The sequence below is a fragment of the Schistocerca americana genome, chromosome 8 (genome assembly GCF_021461395.2).
Source record: "Schistocerca americana isolate TAMUIC-IGC-003095 chromosome 8, iqSchAmer2.1, whole genome shotgun sequence".
Taxonomy (NCBI): Eukaryota; Metazoa; Arthropoda; class Insecta; order Orthoptera; family Acrididae; genus Schistocerca; species Schistocerca americana.
Genome location: NC_060126.1, coordinates 204725057 through 204749676, shown reverse-complemented (window position 1 = coordinate 204749676; position 24620 = coordinate 204725057). Strand labels below are relative to the sequence as shown.

The 24620-nt window shown below is 43.2% G+C and overlaps 1 protein-coding gene across 1 annotated transcript in view; it reads left to right on the top strand.

Annotated features, from left to right (window-relative positions):
* The window catches only part of LOC124545669 (prolactin-releasing peptide receptor-like), a 268748-nt gene extending 246815 nt beyond the window's left edge, over positions 1–21933 (top strand). Inside the window, exon 7 of the mRNA XM_047124616.1 lies at positions 21625–21933. Within this exon, the coding sequence (XP_046980572.1) occupies positions 21625–21933 (309 nt within the window). The remainder of the gene's footprint in view (positions 1–21624) is intronic.
* Positions 21934–24620: the final 2687 nt, after the last annotated feature.

Sequence of the window (24620 nt, the reverse complement as noted above, 5' to 3'; positions counted from 1 at the left end):
CAGTAATACCAGAATGAGCCTCAGAAGAACTCATTGGCTGCGTTCGTCCACTAGTAGACAAACAGAATTCGTCATGAGTATTTCAACCCGTATAAGGCTTCCCAAGTTGGCGATGTGACCGAAGTGGAAGCCTGGAGGAAAAGTCAGAGCTATGTCAAGACCATGCAGACAACATTTACTGACGGAGACGGACTGTTGACCATTGCGGAGGGTGGTTATCAAAACTCGCATGACATCAGTGGAAGGACTCGAAACTGAGTGCTACTATCAGCAGTCCAACTAGCGCAATGGCTGTGTGTGTGGAGGCAAAAGGGATGCGGTTAAATTGTCGAGCAGCTTATCGTAAGTAACAAACTTTTGTAGCAAATGCTAACCGGCACTTGAGGTGGTGTAAAAAGCGACGCCACTACACAATGGATGACTGGAAACGAGAGGTTTGGAGCCATGGATCACGCTATATCGTGTCGAAATCTGATGGAAGCATTTGCGTTTCGTGAATGCTTGGAGAAATATAACTGCCGTCACGTGTAATGTCAACAGTCAAATACGGAAAAGATTGTATTAGGTCTTAGTGTGTTTTTCATGATGAATGGTCATCTTATTGCTCTTAACCTGAAGCACACGCAGGTGGTCTGTGAGGCCAAGAACATTGTTTTCATATTAGTAGTGTCTGACAATCTATCCCAAGGAGCTACCTAGATAGTACCTTCCAGTGAGCATAAAAGGAGTCGTTCTGTATGGCACCTGGTATTTTGACTACAGCACTACTGGCTAACTTATGACAAACTGTTCTAGCGTATCACGGACCTGCCGCGTACACTGGCGTCAGTTTATTATTGTATCTGCTTAGGTCGTTCCTGTGCAGTGTCGGCTTTCCGTATTGTTTGAACATACTTATTCTTGTTTTGTACCTTGTATTTATGTAGCTAGAAATACGAGAAAATGGCGATTGGTTTTATTTTAGATCATCATTAACGCAACTACGACAAATGCTGCTATTATTTGCAACATAGATAACCAAGATCAACTGAGAAGAAGGGAATTCTTTTGCACCTCTACAAAACAACATTTGAGTAAACTGCAATGTCGAAAACTCTGCCAAAAAAAGGTAACTGACCGAGTTGGATACCTTTCTGGTTCAAAAATTCTGAAGTGGAATTAATGTGATCTCACAAGGATTGTGTTAGAACTGCACAAACAAAAACAGATGAACGAGATAATCCATACTAACATTATAAATGCTAAAGTCACTGTGTCTGATTCGCTTTCACGACTAAACCTCTGCGCCGATTTTGATGAAATTAGGTATGAAGATAGCTTGAATGCTGAGGTATTATGTAGTACATCTTACTTATTTATTTGAAAGATATAACGCGAAATACGAATGGTAATGATTTTTTGATAAAGCTATTTATTGTTTGACTTTTGAACTTTATATTTGTGAAAATGCTTCATTGTTCTTCTATATACCGCAGTGAAGACAGTGATTATACAATCCTCTACGTCCTTAGTCCATACTTTCGTACTAATATCAATCACAAACTTGTCTCATTGTAGCCGCTCAGCGAATTGAGCTGTTATAACTCTAAGCTGTGGAGTAGCTCGATAGAGCAGTTCTTAGTCTCCCACTTTATGCTGTAGACAGTCAACTATGGGATCTAGGTTCGATTTCCAATCAGAACTCTCTTTCCCGTCACGTCTGGGTGTATCTGCCATCTTCACAAATATTTTAGTATGAGTAATTTACAAATAGTAGAAATGGTGTCAAATACTTGAAACAAGGCCCCGAACATCCCGACCGGGACCTCCCGCCTAATAATGTCATATGCAAATTTCGTTTGATTTTATTTTACTGATATGCGAGCACAGTATCGGGTAAAAGCTAGAACACAATAATTATGCAATGCTCCACGTGTTTACTCCGTATAAATCCATGCCTCCATGCTAATATCATAAAAGCGAAAGCAACTCCGTTACGTTTTCACGATTAACTTGGTGAACCGATTTCGATGTGATTTTTGATATCAGCTAGCTTAAACCCTGAGGATGTACATAGGTTACTTCAAAAAGTGTGAAGTACAAGATATTTATTGGTTTGAAGAATATCACGTGAATTATGGGAAAATATTTATTCTTTGCCACCGCCTTCGCCCTTACATCCCATACTGGTCTGATCCCACCAACATCTGGCTTTTCATCGTCTTTAGCCTGCTGTGCCTTAAGGTTGTGTGACCCGCCCTAGAATATTGCTCAGAATTTTCGATGGTACTGAACGTATACAGAAAAGGGTACCACTAATTGTCTCTGCTTTGTTTTTCCTGGGAGGCGTCCTCCGAGTAGATCTCACCGTGAGGCGGTATACAGATCGTGCATTATGCTAACACGGAATTCTACAAAGAATCCACCTGATGTGCCTCTCATACGCCGTATCTGACTTTTAATTCCTTGCTCTGTTGAAGAATCATTTCAGGAGAGGTCGCACACAAACTATAATAAGAATCAATTAGAGAAAACTACAAAAGTAATTTCCCCCCCCCCACCCCCCCCTAAAAGAATGACAATGTTGAGGGCACTGGTGGGTAACTTTTAACTGAAAAGCCAGAAATACTTTACAGAATGAAATAAATTTTTCATTACTTGAAGGTTTTTACATGGTGACAGTTATTGAACTATATGAAAAAAACGTAAATTAGTTGGTTCAACTGGCTCTGAACACTATGGGACTTAACATCTGAGGTCATCAGTCAACTAGAACTTAGAACTACTTAAATCTAACTAACCTAAGGACATCACACACTTCCATACTGAGGCAGGATTCGAACCTGCGATCCTAGCGGTCGCGCGGTTCCAGACTGAAACGCCTAGAAGCGCTCAGCCACTGAGGCCGGCACGTAAATTAGTTACAAACTTCGGCATGCACACACTTTATTCAACATGTAGACATCACTACAGATATTCTGATTTAGATTATGACATGTTAGATACGCCTGCCATCATTGGCGATGATGTGGCGCAGAAGAATAGCAAAATTCTGCATGATCCGCTTAAGTGTCGGAACAACGATGCTGTCGATGACCTCCTGAATAACTGTTTTCAGGTCAGTAATGCCTTTGGGGTTTTTGCTATACGCCTTGTCTTTAATATAGCCCCACAAAAAGTAGTTACATTTGATCAGATCCAGAGAATATGGTGGCCAATCCAGGTCCATGCCAGTGTCTTCTGGGTACCCCAGTGCGAGAATGCGCTCCCCAAAGTGCTCCTCCAGGACACCAAACACTCTCCTGCTTCGATGGGGTCGAGCTCCGTCTTGCATGAACCACATATTGTCGAAATCACGGTCAATTTGGATAATGGGGAAATGGAGATGAAATCATCTTTCTAAATCTTCAAATACGAATTGGTAGTCACCGTGACTTGACATTGCGCATCACACTGCCACCCGTTGAGGGTGAAGAGACTTCTCGAACGCGAAATGCAGATTATGAGCCACCCCCTCCCAAATTCGCCAGTTTTGCATACTGACGAATACAACCAAATGAAAGTGGGCATCTTCGCTAAACTGGCCGCGCGGCCAACCATGCAGTTTGAACGTCCTAAAGCGAACAGTTCAGAAGTTATAACGAGTTTATTTCATATAGTTCAATAACTGTCAACCTGAACATTTCAATACTCACGACAAGGTGTTGCGTCCTTATTAAATAGAGCACAGTGTGCGTAGAAAAATAACAACTAACGCGTTGGTATTAATTTCTTGCAGTTTTCAATATGGATTTTCACCTCTCCTTTCACTGACAGAGCGCACTAGATTCTACTTAATTTAGGAATCAACATGAAGGTTCTCGACATACAGAAGAAAATTACACTTTAAGCACGTCCTGCATTGCAACTAACTAACTGTACTTATCTGGAAAGAGCGGTCTGAATATGGCCGGCCGTCTGGATGCTTGCCCTGTGATGTTCTCTGCATCGTGGAAACCACAGCTGGCGGCCCCTTCGTGGTGTCGAGATATGGATCGCCGTCTTGTTGCAGTTGTGACTGCTCCATGCGATCGCGTATGTGCAAAACTAATGTCCAGGCTGCAGGATGAAATACAGAACTCCGTCGGACGGACCGGAGCAAAAGCGACCGTTTCCCTTCGAAGCGAAAACGCGAGTCCGTAATTTCTGTCTCTATTAGACGGAGCTGACGCTCCGTGTCATGGCCTGTCCAATAGTAACAACTTTCTTGTGAACTGCCCAATGATCGTCACTCCAGCTCGTTGTCTGGATGCCCGGCGGCTGTCCAATCAGCGTTGCTTTTAGGAGGCGCCCGTTGTCTGAGCTCACTGGCCCGAGCACCACACCGGCGCCGTTTACAGAATTCGCGGAAGGTCCCGCTGCTGCATGGCGACGACGACGCCACTGTGCGGTACGGGCGTCCTGTCTACGGTAAGATGAAAGGGACGCCTCCACACACGACGACGACTTGAGCGGCCGTCTCTGTGGCTGTTATAAAAAATTCCCCCGACTGCTCAGCACCGAGCCCAACTGCACTGGTTTCCGGCAGAGAACTCTGCCACGGAACAGTTCTTCATAATACTGCAAGGTAGCTTGTGCTCACTATGCGATTTAATAGACCTCTGATAGTTTTAATTAGGATCCTTTAGCTTAATCTACGCACTTTGCTGGTTGCCACGGAAACCCTCAACTCAGTAATAACCCTTAACCCGAAACATCTCTGAAATGTGCGTAGCAAGAAACATACGGTCTCTCAGACCACCTAATAGTTTATATCACATAACTCCATTTAAGTTGACAGAAATCAAGTAAATAGTCAGTTAATTCATGTTACAAATAAATTTAATACTTTTCAGCCCATATAAACACTTCGTTGTTTAAATTATATAAAATAAACAAGAAGTATCACAAGTACGTCATTCAGTGTCAGATTTCACATACTTTCACCACTGTTATATTAGACAACATATTCCTAAATATAAATAAAATATTGCAGAAAATGTAAAGAAAGATAATAATCAACTGAACTGAAATTTTAAATCACATATCTTTGCACACATATTTCTTCTGCATTCCAGTCTATCTAGGTGACCACATTTGATGCACCTATACACCGTTTTATTCTTCTTGGACGCAGGGCACTTCATACGTCTTCCCTTCGTCCATTGCAATACTTGGAATGCCTTCGCTTGATTGATGAGTGTCTCCCAGAACTTTGTGGATCATTTCCATGGTATTTATAGGTAAATTTTGAATTTTCCGGCATCTTCTTAGATGTGGCTCTAGCAGCTCCATGGCCAGACTTTTGGTGAATTTTAGACGATTTAGGATGGGGTTTCCTCCGTAGCACAAATACAGAACGAAACTGCACACGCAGCTGATGTTTACAATTGTGTAAAAGACTGCCATTGGCCAGCGTCTTGTACGTCTGTTCGGCGAATAATTGTCAGATTTCATGTTGAGCAAATCTACTCCAGATTTCTTTGCACTGTAGTAACAAATAATTTCTGGCTTATTTTTTATGGTATCATTTTCATTGGAATGATGCATTGAAGGCAAAAGAATTGCTGCCTTGTGTCTCTTAGGAACAAACGAAAACAGTGCTGTATTCTCAGAGAATCCATATAATACTTACCCAACTGGCCTCCTTTTATCAACGAAAAACTCTTGGGGAATTTCGCGTTTGTTCTTTCTGACCGTTCCTACATATGTTAGTCCTCTCTTTCTCAGCTCAAGAATGAGTTCTATACATGTAAACCAGTTGTCAGCGGTAGTCTTTCTGTTACTTCCTTCTATTGGTTTACACAGACGTAAAACTGCCTGTATTGGTTTGGCAAGCTTTTTCTCTTCTCCTGTCAGTCCACATCCATCACTATCTTTCCCTGAATATATGTAGGCATTGAAGAGGTAAGCGCTTCCAGAGTCTGCCAGGCACATAAATTTTATTCCGTATTTGGCTGGTTTGCTAGGCATATAAACGCGGAAAGGCCATTTCCCCCTGAATAGTAGTTACATTTCATCCCCTGTAACGTTGTCTTTTACGCAGTATAATTGCTGAGGATTGAAAATGAATTTCTCAGAAACGTTTGATTTGCAGCTGCGCGATCTGGTAGTCGCATCGTCAAGTCTCAGGCTGCTTAGAAGTATTTCAAAGCGCTTTGCCGACATTATCACCACAAATACAGGACGACCGGTCAGATCCTTTTCGAAAAGAGACATCAGATGATTTTAATATTGATGTCTTCATTTGAAGGTCTGTGAAAGCTTTGATCTGAACGGTGCCAGTATCTCTGTAATTGGACGGATTAGTAGTTTCCTGCAACTTTGCCCCTATTGTATTCAGTTTCACGTTTGTATGTAAAACTATATCATCTATCATGTCATCATCATATAAATTCTCCCATATTTGAGATTTAGTACGACTTTGTCCCAAACGTCGACTTTTGGCTGTTAGGCAGGCATTCCTTCTTTCAGAATGTCGTGCTCTGGTGTTCTTCTCGCTCTAACAGGCTCAGAACGTTTCCATCGGAAATTGTTTTTACCATGAAAGTACTGTGTTTGATGTGAAGTATTATCTGTAGCATAGACCACTCCAGGCTCTTCTTCCAATAAAACATTTTCTTCACTAGTATCACTTTCTGTTTCATGGTGACTATCACCTATTCACAGAGCACTGAAAGGCCTGAGTCGAAACAAGACCCCGGGAGTAGACAGCATTCCATTAGAACTACTGACAGCCTTGGGAGAGCCAGTCCTGACAAAACTCTACTGTCTGGTGAGCAAAATGTATGAAACAGGCGAAATACCCTCAGACTTCAAGAAGAATATAATAATTCCAATCCCAAAGAAAGCAGGCGTTGACAGATGTGAAAATTACCGAACTATCAGTTTAATAAGTCACGGCTGCAAAATACTAACGCGAATTCTTTACAGACGAATGGGAAAACTGGTGGAAGCCGATCTTGGGGAAGATCAGTTTGGATTCCGTAGAAATATGGGGACACGTGAGGCAATACTGACCCTACGACTTATTTTAGAAGCTAGATTAAGAAAAGGCAAACCTACGTTTCTAGCATTTGTAGACTTAGAGAAAGCTTTTGACAGTGTTGACTGGAATACTCTCTCTCAAATTCTGAAGGTGGCAGGAGTAAAATACAGGAAGTGAAAGGCTATTTGCAATTTGTACAGAAACCAGATGGCAGTTATAAGGGTCGAGGGACATGAAAGAGAAGCAGTGGTTGGGAAGGGAGTGAGACAGTGTTGTAGCCTCTCCCCGATGTTATTCAATCTGTATATTGAGCGAGCAGTAAAGGAAACAAAAGAAAAATTCGGAGTAGGTATTAAAATCCATGGAGAAGAAATAAAAACTTTGAGGTTCGCCAATGACATTGTAATTCTGTCAGAGACAGCAAAGGACTTGGAAGAGCATTTGAACGGAATGGGCAGTGTCTTAAAAGGAGGATATAAGGTGAACATCAACAAAAGCAAAAGCGAGGATAATGTCGAATTAAGTCGGGTGATGCTGAGGGAATTAGATTAGGAAATGAGACACTTAAAGCAGTAAAGGAGTTTTGCTATTTGGGGAGCAAACTAACTGATGATGGTCGAAGTAGAGAGGATATAAAATGTAGACTGGCAATGGCAAGGAAAGCGTTTCTGAAGAAGAGAAATTTGTTAACATCGGAGGTAGATTTAAGTGTCAGGAAGTCGTTTCTGAAAGCATATGTATGGAGTGTAGCCATGTATGGAAGTGAAACATGGACGATAACCAGTTTGAACAAGAAGAGAATAGAAGCTTTCGAAATGTGGTGGTACAGAAGAATACTGAAGATTAAATGGGTAGATCACATAACTAATGAGGAGGTACTGAATAGGATTGGGGGGGGGGGGGGGGGGGGGAGAGGAGTTTGTGGCACATCTTCACTAGAAGTTTCTTCAGTATCACTGGTACTCTCTCCGGGGGTCAGCGAGATTGAGAACTATCTGGACCATGCACAGCAAGCGCAAAGCTCACATTGTCTGCCAATTTGCATTTTTATCCCTTAACTCGAAACATCGGTCTCTCAGACCCCTCGTTTATTTTAAATGTCGAGTGTGGCAGCACTGCAAAAATGAGCGGCTTCACTTTCCCAGTACCTTCGACGCAATACTTGACGCGTGTAAAGCAGCAGTCAACAATAGACCGCCTGTTCCTAATTAAGACATATTCTGCTTTCACTGGCTGTTATTTTATAGCGTCTTCTTCTAGGCGTGAATTTATGTCATATTTCAGGTACAACATGGATCGACTTTCTAAGAAAAGTATCTTATCTGCAGCTAATCCAGATTTTTAGCTTGGGAGCAAGCGCAGTTTCGGGATTCAGATGAAGCGGAAAATGGGATCGATGACGACACATTTGACATTTCTGCTGACGATCCAGATTTGGGAATAGGTGATTGTTGTTGTTGTAGTCTTCAGTCCTGAGACTGGTTTGATGCAGCTCTCCATGCTACTCTATCCTGTGCAAGCTTCTTCATCTCCCAGTACCTACTGCAACCTACATCCTTCTGAATCTGCTTAGTGTATTCATCTCTTGGTCTCCCTCTACGATTTTTACCCTCCACGCTGCCCTCCAATGCTAAATTTGTGATCCCTTGATGCCTCAAAACATGTCCTACCAACCGATCCCTTCTTCTAGTCAAGTTGTGCCACAAACTTCTCTTCTCCCCAATCCTATTCCATACCTCCTCATTAGTTACGTGATCTACCCACCTTATCTTCAGCATTCTTCTGTAGCACCACATTTCGAAAGCTTCTATTCTCTTCTTGTCCAAACCGGTTATCGTCCATGTTTCACTTCCATACATGACTACACTCCATACAAATACTTTCAGAAACGACTTCCTGACACTTAAATCTATACTCGGTGTTAACAAATTTCTCTTCTTCAGAAACGATTTCCTTGCCATTGCCAGTCTACATTTTATATCCTCTCTACTTCGACCATCTTCAGTTATTTTACTCCCTAAATAGCAAAACGCCTTCAGTACTTTAAGTGTCTCATTTCCTAATCTAATCCCCTCAGCATCACCCGATTTAATTTGACTACATTCCATTATCCTCGTTTTGCTTTTGTTGATGTTCATCTTATATCCTCCTTTCAAGACACTGTCCATTCCGTTCAACTGCTCTTCCAAGTCCTTTGCTGTCTCTGACAGAATTACAATGTCATCGGCGAACCTCAAACTTTTTTTCTTCTCCATGAATTTTAATACCTACTCCGAATTTTTCTTTTGTTTCCTTTACTGCTTGCTCAATATACAGATTGAATAACATCGAGGAGAGGCTACAACCCTGTCTCACTCCTTTCCCAACCACTGCTTCCCTTTCATGCCCCTCAATTCTTATAACTGCCATCTGGTTTCTGTACAAATTGTGATTAGCCTTTCGCTCCCTGTATTTTACCCCTGCCACCTTTAGAATTTGAAAGAGAGTATTCCAGTTAACGTTGTCAAAAGCTTTCTCTAAGTCTACAAATCCTATAAATGCCAGGAGAAAATTACAAATTAGTTCAAATGGTTCAAATAGCTCTAAGCACTATGGGACTTAACATCTGAGGTCATCAGTTCCCAAGACTTAGAACTACTTAAACCTAACTAACCTAAGGACATCACATACATCCATGCCCGAGGCAGGACTCGAACCTGCGACCGAAGCAGCCGCGTGGTTCCAGACCGAAACGCATGGAACCGCTCGAACACAGCGGCCGGAGTACAAATTAGTAAGCCACCCATACCGTACACCAAGTGTGGAACACGAGAGGCTATTTAACGCACCATTGACAAACGAAGTAGGAGCCTAGGTTACGGGAGAACAGCTCGCAAGTCGCGACATCATTTTGGATCTCCTAGATGACAGATTAAGCGGGGTATTTGGTTCACATAAATATTATAATGCATTGTATTATCTGCTAAATTTTAGCATTAGGGTTTTAAGGTTATAATTTCCAAATACCTCCATGCAACTTTGTAACGTGCTTATCCATGCCAAATAAATATGTGTCATATATCAACTATTATACTTATCTTATGATGATACAAGAAAATGATTTTAATATGATAACACGATGCAGGCAACAGACCAATACGTTTTATGGAGATATGTATGTCTAGATGGAAAGTGAGCGACTGCGATATAACTAGTAAATCAACATAAGTTGAGAGCAGAGAATTACATCCATCTGAAAGATGCTGTAACAATGACGCAAATATAAATCCTAATTATATGGGCAAGATGGTTATCCTGCCCTCTTCTTTTGTGAATCACAATACCTGTATGAGCATACTCAAGACGCTTTCACCTACGACCGCACGTATGACCGTCCTGGTTTACTCACAACCAGATTGGAGGGAAGTAGTCTATTAATAATTACCGGGAGAGGTTGGTATTGATAGATATGATTTAGTTGCGAAAATATTTAAGTTAAAAGTACATAATCTAATATCAGTTGTAACTAAGGGAAAAATATTTGGGGAAATGCTATTTTGTTTGTATTCTGTAGAATGGCAACAACGCGGCTTACCTCATGTACATACTTTACTTTGGTTAAAAGACAAATTGAGACCTAATCAGATTGATTACAACAGGGCACAAATACCTGGTTAAATCACTGACAAAGAAATACACGAATATACAGGGTGATTCAAAAAGAATACCACAACTTTAGGAATTTAAAACTCTGGAACGGCAAGAGGCAGAGCTAAGCACTATCTGTCGGCGAATTAAGGGAGCTATAAAGTTTCATTTAGTTGTACATTTGTTCGCTTGAGGCGCTGTTGACTAGGCGTCAGCGTCAGTTGATGCTAAGATGGCGACCGCTCAACAGAAAGCTTTTTGTGTTATTGAGTACGGCAGAAGTGAATCGACGACAGTTGTCCAGCGTGCATTTCGAACGAAGTATGGTGTTAAACCTCCTGATAGGTGGTGTATTAAACGTTTGGTATAAACAGTTTACAGAGAATGGGTGTTTGTGCAAAGGGAAAAGTTCTGGACGGCCGAGAACGAGTGATGAAAATGTAGCACGCATCCTGCAAGCATTTGTTCGCAGCCCAGGAAAATCGACTCGCAGAGCTAGCAGAGAGCTGCAAATTCCACAATCAACTGTATGGAGAGTCCTACGAAAAAGGTTAGTTATGAAACCTTATCGTCTGAAATTGGTTCAAGCACTGTCTGCAGCTGATAAGATTGAAAGAATCGATTTCTGTGATTTTATCCTTGCTCAAATGGAAACAGATGAATCTTTCGTTTCAAAGATTGTGTTTAGTGATGAAGCAACGTTCCACACTAACGGGAAAGTCAACCGCCACAATGTCTGTATATGGGGCACTGAGAATCCGCGGGAAACAACTCAGTATGAACGTGACTCGCCTAAGGTGAACGTTTTCTGTGCCATTTCAGCCAATAAAGTTTTTGGTCCCTTTTTCTTTGAAGGTGCTACTGTAACTGGACTACAGTATCTGGAGATGTTAGAGAATTGGCTGTTCCCTCAGCTCGAACAAGAAGCACAACAATTCATATTTCAGCAGGATGGAGCGCCACCACATTGGCGCTTATCTGTCCGTAACTACCCGAGGCGTTGGATCGGCCGCCAGGCAGCCCGTGACAGAGCACTTCATCACTGGCCTCCAAGAAGCCCTGATCTTACCCCTGCGATTTTTTCTTATGGGGGTATGTGAAGGATATGGTGTTTCGGCCACCTCTCCCAGCCACCATTGATGATTTGAAACGAGAAATAACAACAGCTATCCAAACTGTTACGCATGATATGCTACAGAGTGTGTGGAACGAGTTGGAGTATCGGGTTGATATTGCTCGAGTGTCTGGAGGGGGCCATATTGAACATCTCTGAACTTGTTTTTGAGTGAAAAAAAAACTTTTTAAATACTCTTTGTAATGATGTATAACAGACGGGTATATTATGTTTCTATCATTAAATACACTTTTTTAAAGTTGTGGTATTCTTTTTGAATCACTCTGTATTGTGAAAAATACACTACTGGCCACTAAATTTGCTACACCAAGAAGAAATACAGATGATAAACGGGTATTCATTGGATAATTATATTATACTACAACTGACATGTGATTACATTTTTACGCAATTTGGGTGCATAGATCCTGAGAAATCAGTACCCAGAACAACCACTTCTGGCCGTAATAACGGCCTTGATGCACCTGGGCATTGAGTCAAACAGAGACTGCATGGGATGTACAGGTACAGCTAGCTGCCCATGCAGCTTCAAAACGATACCACAGTTCATGAAGAGTAGTGACTGGCGTACTGTGACGAGCCAGTTGCTCGGCCACCATTGACCAGACGTTTTCAATTGGTGAGAGATCTGGAGAATGTGCTGGCCAGAGCAGCAGTTGAACATTTTCTGTATCCAGAATGGCCGTACAGGACCTGCAACGCTTCCAATGTGCGTTCACCGCGATGTTGCCAAACACGGGTGCATCCATCATGATGCTGTAAACAGAACCTGGATGCACCCGAAAAAATGACGTTTTGCCATTCGTGCACCTAGGTTTGTCGTTGAGTACACCATCACTGGTGCTCCTGTCTGTGATGCAGCGTCAAGTGTAGCCGTGACCATGGTCTCCGAGCTGATAGTCCATGCTGCTGCAAACGTCGTCGAACTGTTCGTGCATATGGTTGTTGTCTTGCAATCGTCCCTATCTGTTGACTCAGGGATCGAGACGTGGCTGCACGATCCGTTACAGCCATGTGGATAAGATGCCTGTAATCTCGACTGCTAGTGATACGAGACCGTTCCGTATTACCCTCCTGAACCCACCGATTCCATATTCTGCTAACAATAATTGGATCTCGACCGACGCGAGCAGCAATGTCGCGATCCGATAAACCGCAATCGCGATAGGCTACATTCCGACCTTTATCAAAGTCGGAAACGTGATGGTACGCATTTCTCCTTCTTACACGAGACATCACAACAACGTTTCACCAGGCAACGCCGGTCAACTGCTGTTTGTCTATGAGAAATCGGTTGGAAACTTTGTTCATGTAAGTACGTTGTAGGTGTCGCCACCGGCTTCAACCTGGTGTGAACGCTCTGAAAAGCTAATCATTTGCATATCACAACATCTTCTTCCTGTTGGTTAAATTTCACGTCTGTAGCACGTCATCTTCATGGTGTAGCAATTTTAATGGCCAATAGTGTATGATTCACGGCCCCGTCTGGCTCTAACCGTCATCAACTTCCTTGCATGAAAGATGGGCAATGCACGAAAAAGTTTCCACATAGACTTTAAAACGGGGCTTGGCAAATACCGTTTCGCGAACGCAGGTGCTCGCAGATGCCAACAAAGCCTGCCCGCGGCTCTCTCCAACTCTGCCAGTTAGCAGTAGCCCCACTATCTACTAGCCTAGCCACCCACGCATGTTACTGCACCGCTCGGAGCCACTCGGTCCGTTTACTTCCAATCGTTTCTACTGTCTGTGTAGACATTACGTGCGGTGTTTGTGAAACAGGATCAAAGATTTCGTTTCCTTTTCATTAACATTGGACGAATGCAGTGTTGGTGCTCAGTTTAATGCGATTGAGTAGCTACTCGATTTAGTGCCAATGCATTACACAGCAACGGTTGACGATGTTTTTTCGTGCGTAGAACATATAGTAGACAAATACGAGCTATGTTGGGCAAAACTTTCGTCAAATGCAACAGATGGGGCTCCTGCAAAGATTGATCGGAAGTCTGGTGTCGTTGCTTTGATAGGAAAGAAGTTGAAAGCCGTCGGTGTCCAGCAATCCCGTGTTAATCTGCTAGCAAAATGTGCCATACTAGTTGGCGTCATGGATGTGGTTAGAAAAACGGTCAACATTCTCAGATCGCACGGTTTGGGACACAGACTATTCAAATCTTTCCTAGCAGATCCCAAGTGTGAATACAGCGATGTTCCATATTTTTGTGAAGTACGCTGGTTGAGTCGAGGTGTTATTTTTGAACGATTTTTTAAATTTATGTAAAGATATAGCGTTATTCATGGATTCGAAAGGAAAACCGGTGAAATAATTGGACGGCCCACAGTGGATTTTAGACCTTGAGGTTTTAACTCACATAACCAGGCATCTGAATGCCTTGAATGTAGCTTTGCAAGCTAGAAATAAGGTAATTAGCGAAGTGTTTGACACTATTTTGGTATTCAAGGGAAGATTGCTTTTTTGGGCAAAGCAACTGTCAGAAATGTCGTCGTACACTTCCCGAGCGTTGGAATAGTTGTTATTGAAAACAATGTGGAGCAGGAGAAGCTCAAAGAACATTTTGATGGGTTTGTAACGGTGCTACTGCCTCTGGAAGGAATTTTTGATAGTTCATTTCAGGACTTAAATCGACTGGAATGCCATGTCAATCCTGCGATTCATTCAACGCAGTCGTGTGCTGGAGGAGAAATTTCGCACTGCAGAAACCTTGGAAAGCTTCTACAAATATTTCCCAAGTAAGCAGTTTCCATTGTTATTTAAAATAGCTGCTCGTCTGTATAGTTTTTTTGGAACGATATACTTGTGCGAAAGTGTTTTTGTCCGTTATGAAACTCACAAAATCGATGTAGTCTTACTGCTGTTCACCTGACTGGTGCAATGCGCCTATTCACCAGCAATTTCACACCAAATATCGAGATTATAGCTCAAAAACATTCTAAAAACATCCAGAATGATGTAAATTAGTCTCTATGTCCTTTTCGTATGTTGTACCCTTCCTCTGAATTACACACATCTGTGTAACTGTAACGTAACATATACAGGGTGAGTCACCTAACATTACCGCTGGATATATTTCGTAAACCACATCAAATACTGACGAATCGATTCCACAGACCGAACGTGAGGAGAGGGGCTAGTGTAATTGGTTAATACAAATCATAAAAAAATGCACAGAAGTATGTTTCTTAACACAAACCTACGTTTTTTTAAATGGAACACCGTTAGTTTTGTTAGCACATATAAACAAATACGTAATCAGTGCCGTTTGTTGCATTGTAAAATGTTGATTACATCCGGAGATATTGTAACCTAAAGTTGTCGCTATCACTCCTCCGCTGTTCGATCGTTGTATCGGAGAGCACCGAATTACGTAGGGGTCCAAAGGGAACGGTGATGGACCTTAGGTACAGAAGAGACTGGAACAGCACATTACGTCCACATGCTAACACCTTTTTATTGGTCTTTTTCACTGACGCACATGTACGTTACCATGAGGGGTGAGGTACACGTACACACGTGGTTTCCGTTTTCAATTACGGAGTGAATTAGAGTGTGTCCCGACATGTCAGGCTAATAGATGTTCAATGTTGTGGCCATCATTTGCTGCACACAGTTGCAATCTCTGGCGTAATGAATGTCGTACACGCCGCAGTACATCTGGTGTAAGGTCGCCGCAGGCTCCCACAATACGTTGTTTCATATCCTCTGGGGTTGTAGGCACATCACGGTACACATTCTCCTTTAACGTACCCCACAGAAAGAAGTCCAGAGGTGTAAGATCAGAAGAACGGGCTGGCCAATTTATGCGTCCTCCGCGACCTATGAAACACCCGTCGAACATCCTGTCAAGCGTCAGCCTAGTGTTAATTGCGGAATGTGCAGGTGCACCATCATGCTGATACGACATACGTCGACGCGTTTCCAGTGGGACATTTTCGAGCAACGTTGGCAGACCATTCTGTAGAAACGCGATGTATGTTGCAGCTGTTTGGGCCCCTGCAATGAAGTGAGGACTAATGAGGTGGTCACCAATGATTCCGCAGCATACATTTACAGCCCACGGTGGCTGTCGCTCTACCTGTCTGAGCCAGCGAGGATTGTCCACGGACCAGTAATGCATGTTCCGTAGATTCACTGCCCCGTGGTTTGTGAAACTCGCTTCATCGGTAAACAGGTAAAACTGCAACGCATTCTCTGTTAATGCCCATTGACAGAATTGCACTCGATGATTAAAGTCATCACCATGTAATTGCTGATGTAGCGACACATGAAACGGGTGAAAGCGGTGACGATGCAGTATGCGCATGACACTACTTTGACTCAGTCCACCGGCTCTCGCAATGTCCCGTGTCTTCATGTGTGGGTTCATGGCAACAGCAGCTAACACACCAACTGCACCCGCTTCTCCTGTGACGGGCCTGTTACGGACCCGTTTGCGTGCTTCGACCATACCTGTTGCATACAGTTGGCGGTAGATGTTTTGCAATGTGCGGCACGTTGGATGCTCTCTGTCCGGATACCGTTCTGCATACACCCTGCAGGCATCAGCTGCATTTCGTCGACACTCGCCATAGATGAGCATCATCTTCGCCTTTTCAGAGTTCGAATACACCATGGTCACAGTTCCTACAACACTACACTATCACAGACGTCTGGTAACACGGTGTACTACAGTTGGTCTGCGTGCGGAGACGAATGCAGAATATCAATAGCAGCAAGCGCTACATGCGGACACTGCGACAGCTAGACCAAACCACAACAGTAGACTACAGCCACACTCGTAAACACGGTCGTCATCGTAAACATGTGCCTGCAGATGCTGCTCGCCGACCGTGGCCCGTGTTTGTTACAACACGCAACTGAACGTCGGAGGTTTCAAGCGTCAACTTTAGGTTACAATATCTCCGGATGTAATTAACATTTTACAGTGCAACAAACGGCACTGATTACGTATTTGTTTATATGTTCAGATGTGCTAACAAAACTAACGTGGTTCCATTTAAGAAAACGTAGGTTTGTGTTAAAAAACGTACTTTTGTGCATTTTTGTATGGTTTGTATTAAACAATTACACTAGCCCCGCTCCTCACGTTCGGTCTGTGGAATCGGTTCGTCAGTATTTGATGTGGTTTACGAAATATATCCAGCGGTAACGTTAGGTGACTCACCCTGTATAATACAAATGTGTTCGTTTCTTGCCCGCCGAAGTGGCCGTGCGGTTAAAGGCGCTGCAGCTTGGAACCGCAAGACCGCTACGGTCGCAGGTTCGAATCCTGCCTCGGGCATGGATGTTTGTGATGTCTTTAGGTTAGTTAGGTTTAATTAGTTCTAAGTTCTAGGGGACTAATGACCTCAGCAGTTGAGTCCCATAGTGCTCAGAGTCATTTGAACCATTTTGTTCGTTTCTTAATCCTTTACACCTGTATCCTATTTGTGGCCATGAAAATAGAACAGTTCGAAACTGTGTTTCATACGTACACGGCCAACCGTTGCATGGCGCAGGATACACAGACTCCGGGTAATAACGTTTTACACTTACGTCCCACACACACGTGTTGTGCCACATATGATTTGACTCCGATAACCGTGTACCGATGCCGAGTTCGCGGACGCCACATATACGTAAAACGACCTCTGTCGTATCTGTATTCCACCTGCACTACGTACGTTAGCTTGACCATACTCAGCTGCGTGCGCGAAGCGCTCTCACAGTTGCCCCCGTCCAGTATGCATACCCAAGCGGCCAGCCACATCACACAGCTATGCTACCCGCATTACGTGCCCTAACAGGTGCTCAACGTGGCCTTCGCGGCTCACGGTACCCTCGGGTAACCATGCGGGCAGCTCTCGTACCCACCCCTGCTTTAAAAGGAGACGACACACACACTGAAAACGGATATTCTCTGTACCAACGAACAGTACAAGAAGAAAGGGGTCGGACGGCAATGATAAGGCTTCAGAACGACAGTTACGTTAATGTCGATAATAATGTAAATACGAATCTGGGGGCTTGCAGTTCTATGTGTGCTGTTAAATATATATGTCAAAAAATTAACAAAGGCAGTGATAAAACTTTTTTAAACTTCAGAAACAAAGACCTTACAAATCCCATAAATGAAGTCCACACATCAATCCAGTCGTTATGTCAGCAGCAACGAAGTTGTGTGGCGTCTTTTAGGTTTCCAGCTACATGGAAGACGTCACATCGTAACATACCTCAGTATTTACATAGATAATGGTGAAACAGTGCATTTTAATGAAAATAATTTGTGTGAGCAATGATTAATCCCCCAGAAATAGTTCTGGGTGAATATTTTGATCTTTGTGTAAGAGACGATTTCGCAAAAGTTCTTCTATACGTTGAGGCGCCTAGATATTGTATTTGGATTACATAAAAAAAAGAATGGAAAAGCTGATTTCAAGGAATTCCTTTTCACGATTGTCCTGGCGTTAAATCCAGAATTGATTTATGTAGAGTCTATAAGTGGCATGTCAGCCATATGGAATGCTTTTGCTGGAAGATAGTGCTGCACAGCCCCAACCTGTTTTAAACACCCTAAAAACACAGTGGTCAGGATTTACTAACATTCAGATGGGGCTGTGAGGCCAAAGGCTTATTAGAAAATTTGAATCACTAGAATCTAACACTGGAGGATACCATTCTGTGCAGATCAGAGGCAAAGATGAGACAGCTTCTTGCAATATTAATAGAAACCTAAGGGTTTTCAGATCCACAACAATCGTGGGACAAATACGTAAATGACATGGCAGATGATATACTGCACAGATTTTAATCCCTTACTGCTATATACAATGACTTCATATGCAACGAAGCTCTCATGATGGCGGAAGACAGCGTAATAATGATAAAAGAAATAGATTAATTTTACTTTGTATTTAGTAGACCCAATAAACATGAAGGAATAAGTAGTTATATACTAAGAAAAATGAGTTATACCACTGTGTCTTTGCAACAGCAACTCAATGCATACGCTGCGCATCTCCATCCAGAACAGACAACAGTTTTCAACAATTTTATGAAAAAAATTGAGAGTGAGAAAGGTTTTTTTAAGATGATCTGGGAGCAACCCGTAATTTTTTTTTAAAGTTCTTTTGGCCCGAGTTCGCAAAAATAAATGAGTAGCTGTTGCTGTCGCCCACTCTGGAATAGCTGCCACACTACTGGACAGTGGCCGAACGGCGTCTCCAGTACTTAAACTGGTGTTGGATTTAGCACTCAATAAAAAAGCGATCGTACACGGAATTTGCAGCAGTGTAAGGTATTGCTTTGGAACGGTTGTACATTGTCCCACATAAGAGCAATTGAAGAAATAACAATGCAAGACACTGAAAGCAACTAACTATAGCGGGAGGAAAGGTCGTACTGTGGGCTGGCGATTTTAGACAGAACCTGTCCGCAGCAACTAAAGACACACCGGCATATGAAGTGAACGCGTGTTGAAAGGCGTGAGTCTTACGGCAACATGATAAAAAATTTAGTTTAGAAACAAATATGCACGTAAAGCTGTACAATGGCATAGAATATGGACAATATGCGGATGCTTCTCTAAAAGTCGGCGAAGATCATTTTGATAAAGGTGCCAACGACACGATTACATTACATCGCGAAGACCGTAATATTTTTTACGGTGCAGTAGAGTTGATGACCGAAATTTATCCTGAACTGGAAACAAATACGAGAAATAAAGACTGGTTGTGTGAGAGTACAAGTTTGGCGACGAGTAATGAATTTGTTGGACTGATAAGTTAAAGAATTGTATCACAAGTAGAAGGAGATATTGTAGAATATCTGTCTGTGGATGATATTATAGACGCTAAACAAGCCACCTCTTACCCAGCAGAGTTTCTTAACCGTCAAGATTGCTGTCTCATAAACTGATGTTCCAGTCCTCTTAATGTGAATCTTGAGGAACTAGCGGTATGTACAGACGTTGGGGTTCAATGCTCGTGTTCCTCTGCGTTAAGGAAACGATAAATGCAGAAGATTATGAACTTATTTTACTGCATTTTCCCTGCGAACAGTAGAAGATCAGTTCTGAAATAACTGTTTGCATCCGCATGACGAAGCAGCCCATCAAAAGTAGCATCCATCAGGTAATAGTTTGTGGACAGTTATAATCTTGAAACGGAGTGGCTTGTCCGTAGTCACGACCTCAAACTAATGGATCACTTATAGGATGAGAATGTCGACTTCGCTCCAGTCCCCGTCTCCCAAAATCAATGCAGTCTCTGGTTTTAACTTTTGGGGAATAAGGGGGCTGCCACTCCTCCACAGGCATTCAGACATCTCATTGACAGAGTCACCAGCAGAGACGAGGCCTTGATAAAGGCGAAGAGTGGAGACACCAAATATTACTGCTCGCTATGGTGTCTGGACACTTTTGAGCAGATAGCGTAAAACTAGCTGTAAGGAAATCATATGCCAATTTGACATGCGCAAAAACATTATGACCACCTGCTTAATAGTGTGTTTTTCCACATTTCTAATACAAACAGAAATTTAGCTTGGCTCGGGTTCTACAATCTTTTACTGGATTCCAGAAGTATGTGGCACTAGATGTCTAACCTCAGTTGAAGCAATTCCCGCAAATTACGGGATAGTGTTTTACTGTCACGCAGCTGGTGCCCGATATGTGCTCCAGTGCCTATAGATCAGGCACATTTTCTGGCCAAGACAGCAACGTGAGTTCGCCATAATGTCTCTCAAACCACTGTAGGGCGATTCTTTGTATCACGGACAGCAATCCTGTGGAAGATGTCATCACCATGAGGGCATACTTGAAGAATGAAGCGATGAAAGTGGTCCGCAATAACGTTCAGGTAGTTTACAGCTGTCATTATGCCCTCGATTACTACCACAGATTCCGTGGAAGCCCAACTCAGTATACCCCATAGCATAATTGTGCCCTCACCAGCCTGCATCTGTGGAGCGATGAAAGACAGCGGGTAAGGGCGCTACCATCGACCTCCTGTAGCAAGAAATGAGATTCATTCGACAGGCGATACGTTTCGACCGAACCAAGGTGAAAACTCGCTGATGCTCCGCCCACTATAGTCATAACTGACGATGTCAGCACAGGAACACGAAGGGGTCGTGTGATGTGTAGCCTTTGAGCGGTGTGCTCCAAAACACTTGTGCCAGCAGCAGCATTGTACTCTGTTGTCAGATCTGCCACAGATCGCTGCCTGTCGTGGGGATCCTCCTGCCTTTATATTTTGTGATGAAACGTTGTAGTCCAATACCTCACGGCCTTCTCGTTATTTCACCATCCTTCAACCACTCCATAGGTGCTCACGAAAGGCGACCAGCTTCGCCGTTTTAGAGATTCTCCTTTCTAGCCGCAGCACCACAACAATGTGTCCTTTGTCTAAACCGCTCATATCAGATGATTTCCGCATTTGCCGCCCGTATCTTCACTATAATGACTGCCCATTTGTCTGTGTTCTACTTGCATTTCTACCTCATTGCGTCACGTGCCCGCAGCACCACAAGGAGGTATTCAGTCTGGCGATGGGCAGTGATCTTAATGTTTGACTCTTCGGTGTACGCAGGCCGTGGTGGCCGAGCGGTTCTAGGCGCTTCAGTCCGGAACCACGCGACTGCTACGGTCGCAGGTTCGAATCCTGCCTTGGGCATGGATGTGTGTGATGTCCTTTGGTTATTTAGTTTTAAGTAGTTCTAAGTTCTAGGGGACTGATGACCTCAGACGCTAAGTCCCATAGTGCTCAGAGCCATTTGAACCATTAACCATCTTCGGTGTACGGTTGGTAGCACTGGACAACTTTCCCACTAAAGTTGCTGGAATGCCCTGGAAAGTGATGCCTGCGTGCGTTTTTCGTGTTGCAGGAGAAGTTCCAGCGCGAGTTCCGGCTGCGTTTGCGCGGCTGCTGCCGTCAGCTGCGGCCCAGCGCCGAGGTGAGCGAGGCTGGGGGCCGCTCCAGCCGTCGGGGCCGCGAGTTGAGTGACCTAGAGGCGCTGGGCACGCTCGCCTCCAAAGGGGCGGGCTGCCCCCAGGCCACCTCCCCGCCCCCCGACTCCACGTGGCAGTCCTGCCGCCGACCGCCCCCGCACTCGGCCACCGCCACCACGCTGCTGCTAGCCAGGTCTGCGTCCACCTCCAGCCACTTCGACGCCGTCGCCCAGCACCGCTACTGAGGGGCACGAGCTAGGTCCATCGATTCGTCAGCGTCGAGGGTGATAACTACTGCGTAGAGGTTTCTCTAAAAACAGCACAGTTTTCTAGCTAGGAAAGTTTGCTGGGTGGAACACTTTGAGGCATTCGGTGTCCCTGCTTTCGGAGGGCCTGATATCCCTCTGTACTTGCTCAGGTGGTTCAGGTCCACTACAAGCTATTTATGGTGTCTACCTCAGAATGGGCCACTTGTATACCATACCAGCGCCATCTACCTCTTGTTGTTAGGTCCACCTACGTCAGCAACTGCTTTTGGAATACCTCCCAGCACCACTGCTTAAGGACATATGTTGTGGCAGATACGGGAAAGCTGTGGCCTTCTTCCACCAATTAGCCAGGAAGGTGAGGTAATCTGGTTTGTGTACCTTCCCGAGTTCACCGAGCAGACCACTGCAGTACATTTGCGATCACTGTTTTAGAAAGGACCACTGTCCCTCTCTATCTCTTCACGTGTAAATGCTCAACTACAAGAGGACTGAGATCACTACTCAGAACGGAACGCTTCCACAGCTCACATGCTGCTGTTTCTGAGCCGTGGTCTACCTGCAGCTGCTTCTGGCCTGCGAACAAGCAGCAATATCAGGGAATGGCCAGTGTGATGTGCTGTTGTGAATGCGGAAATTCTGTGAATGCTTGTCAGTGCTGAGAAGTGACATTCGGGCTGGAGTGATGACACTATATCGAGTCCTCATCTGTGTGTGGACTACCGAAAGACGTTTAGCGCCACTAATTTAGGAAAGGCTGACTTTCCATAATACCTTCTTCAGTTTATAATGGTTCAGTAAGACGTGACTTCTGTAACCGAAGGTCATAGCACTATCATACTACTCCCATTTATAAGTCCACTGTGTCGTTGCTGACAACTTATTATAGAACCTATCGTCATTCAGATTCAGCCTAGGAATGAGCCACTTATTGTTAGTCTCTATTCACCTCTACATGGTCCACTTAAAATATCTGGCGCCGTAACTTAGAACGGACGACTTTGCCTTTATACCCAAAATGCTAGATTCTACATTGGAGGTGCTCGTTCTGACGAAAGTTCGGATGAGCACACCGGTCAGCTTGCTCTGTTAGTGAGAAGTCTGTTCTTAAACATGTTCGTCCCACACAAAGAAGTGCTAGTGTGCTACAACCGGGAAAATTTAGCACGGTTACTGTTGATTCATGAATTGTTCTGTCAACTGGATGATTTTTGTAAGGAAGACGTGAACTAGAGGTGAGGAGCAGAACAATTACGGCGTGGACAATTATAAATCGCCTCTATTCAGAAGGAATCTCACGATTAATGCTACCCATTAAAATTCAAGACTAACTACGTGCCGATAACATATACTTGTATGTTGTGATGACAATCACGAAAGGAACTGTTTTGCCGACTACAGTTACAAGAACGTATAAATTAAATTCTTCGTGGTCTAGTTGTGTATTATCCAGATATCTAGAAGGACCAACGACGGAATTTGCCTGGAAGTGATACCACCTGACGTGCAGTACAAAGTTCACAACTAGATCGTAATAGATACATTTTTTCGCTCGTCCCAGAAAAGACGAATAATAGGACCCATTCTGATGAAATTTTTAGTGAGAACATATTTCACTACAAACTCTTGCCAGCAGAGTTTACTACAGCAGTGTTTACAATGGTTTGAGGGACATTCATATAGCATTACCGTCACACGCCGAACAAAATATATCTCAGTACAGAACACAGCGAACAACCATCGTGGTAGAAATTTCTATAATCAGGGTACGAAGTCTTCACAAAGTTTCAGCATCTTCTCTACCTTCATCGACATTTTAAGCTCGAGCTAATTTCACTGATGGGTTCCTTACAACAATACATGTTATAATTATTCTCATCATTTTGTTTTTTACTGTCTCGTTTCTATAGGACATATCCTGACATCCCATGTCTTATTACAGATGGTTTCAGAACCTATCTTCTCTTTTCGGGTCATTTCAATAGAATTTAGAGTGTTCACTTACGTTGTCAATCTGTGTATCACATTAATATATCACGTACGTTTAAAATCCGACACCTGCTTCAAGAGTATTTTTATATTAGACATATCTGTGGCTTGGAAAGCTTTTGCTTTTGATTCAGTTTCTAATGTTGGCTATCTATGGTATTGGAGGGTTTGATTCAGTTTGTGTATGTCTTCTTGTGAAACATTTTTCAATATTTATAAGTGACAGTCTTATTTTCAGCATATTATCCTATAATAGACTGAAAATATTACCGCCTGGTAATGTGTTCAGGAGGCCGCTTATTGAAATATTATAGTATATAAGGGAAAACAGAACCTGTTAATTAGTTAATAATTTTTCTAGTTTCCGTCAACATGTGGTACTATTGATGTGTAATGACAACGTAGTAAGTTAGACTCAATATTTTCTCATTTAAAATACTTGTAATGTATGCCTTCACGAATGGACAAATCTTATGGTAGGCGTAGAAAAAACACATGAATATCGATACTGATTGTTGATATTCCTGTTGATTTCTTTGTGCTTAACACTCAATAGTTTTATTGTAGGGGCTGCATCTATGCAAATGTGAGGTACGAATCCACACTCAGATGTAAGAACAGAAGCTGTGTGTCAACAATACGTTTTCCAGTATCTTTCGCGGTCTATTCTAATATAC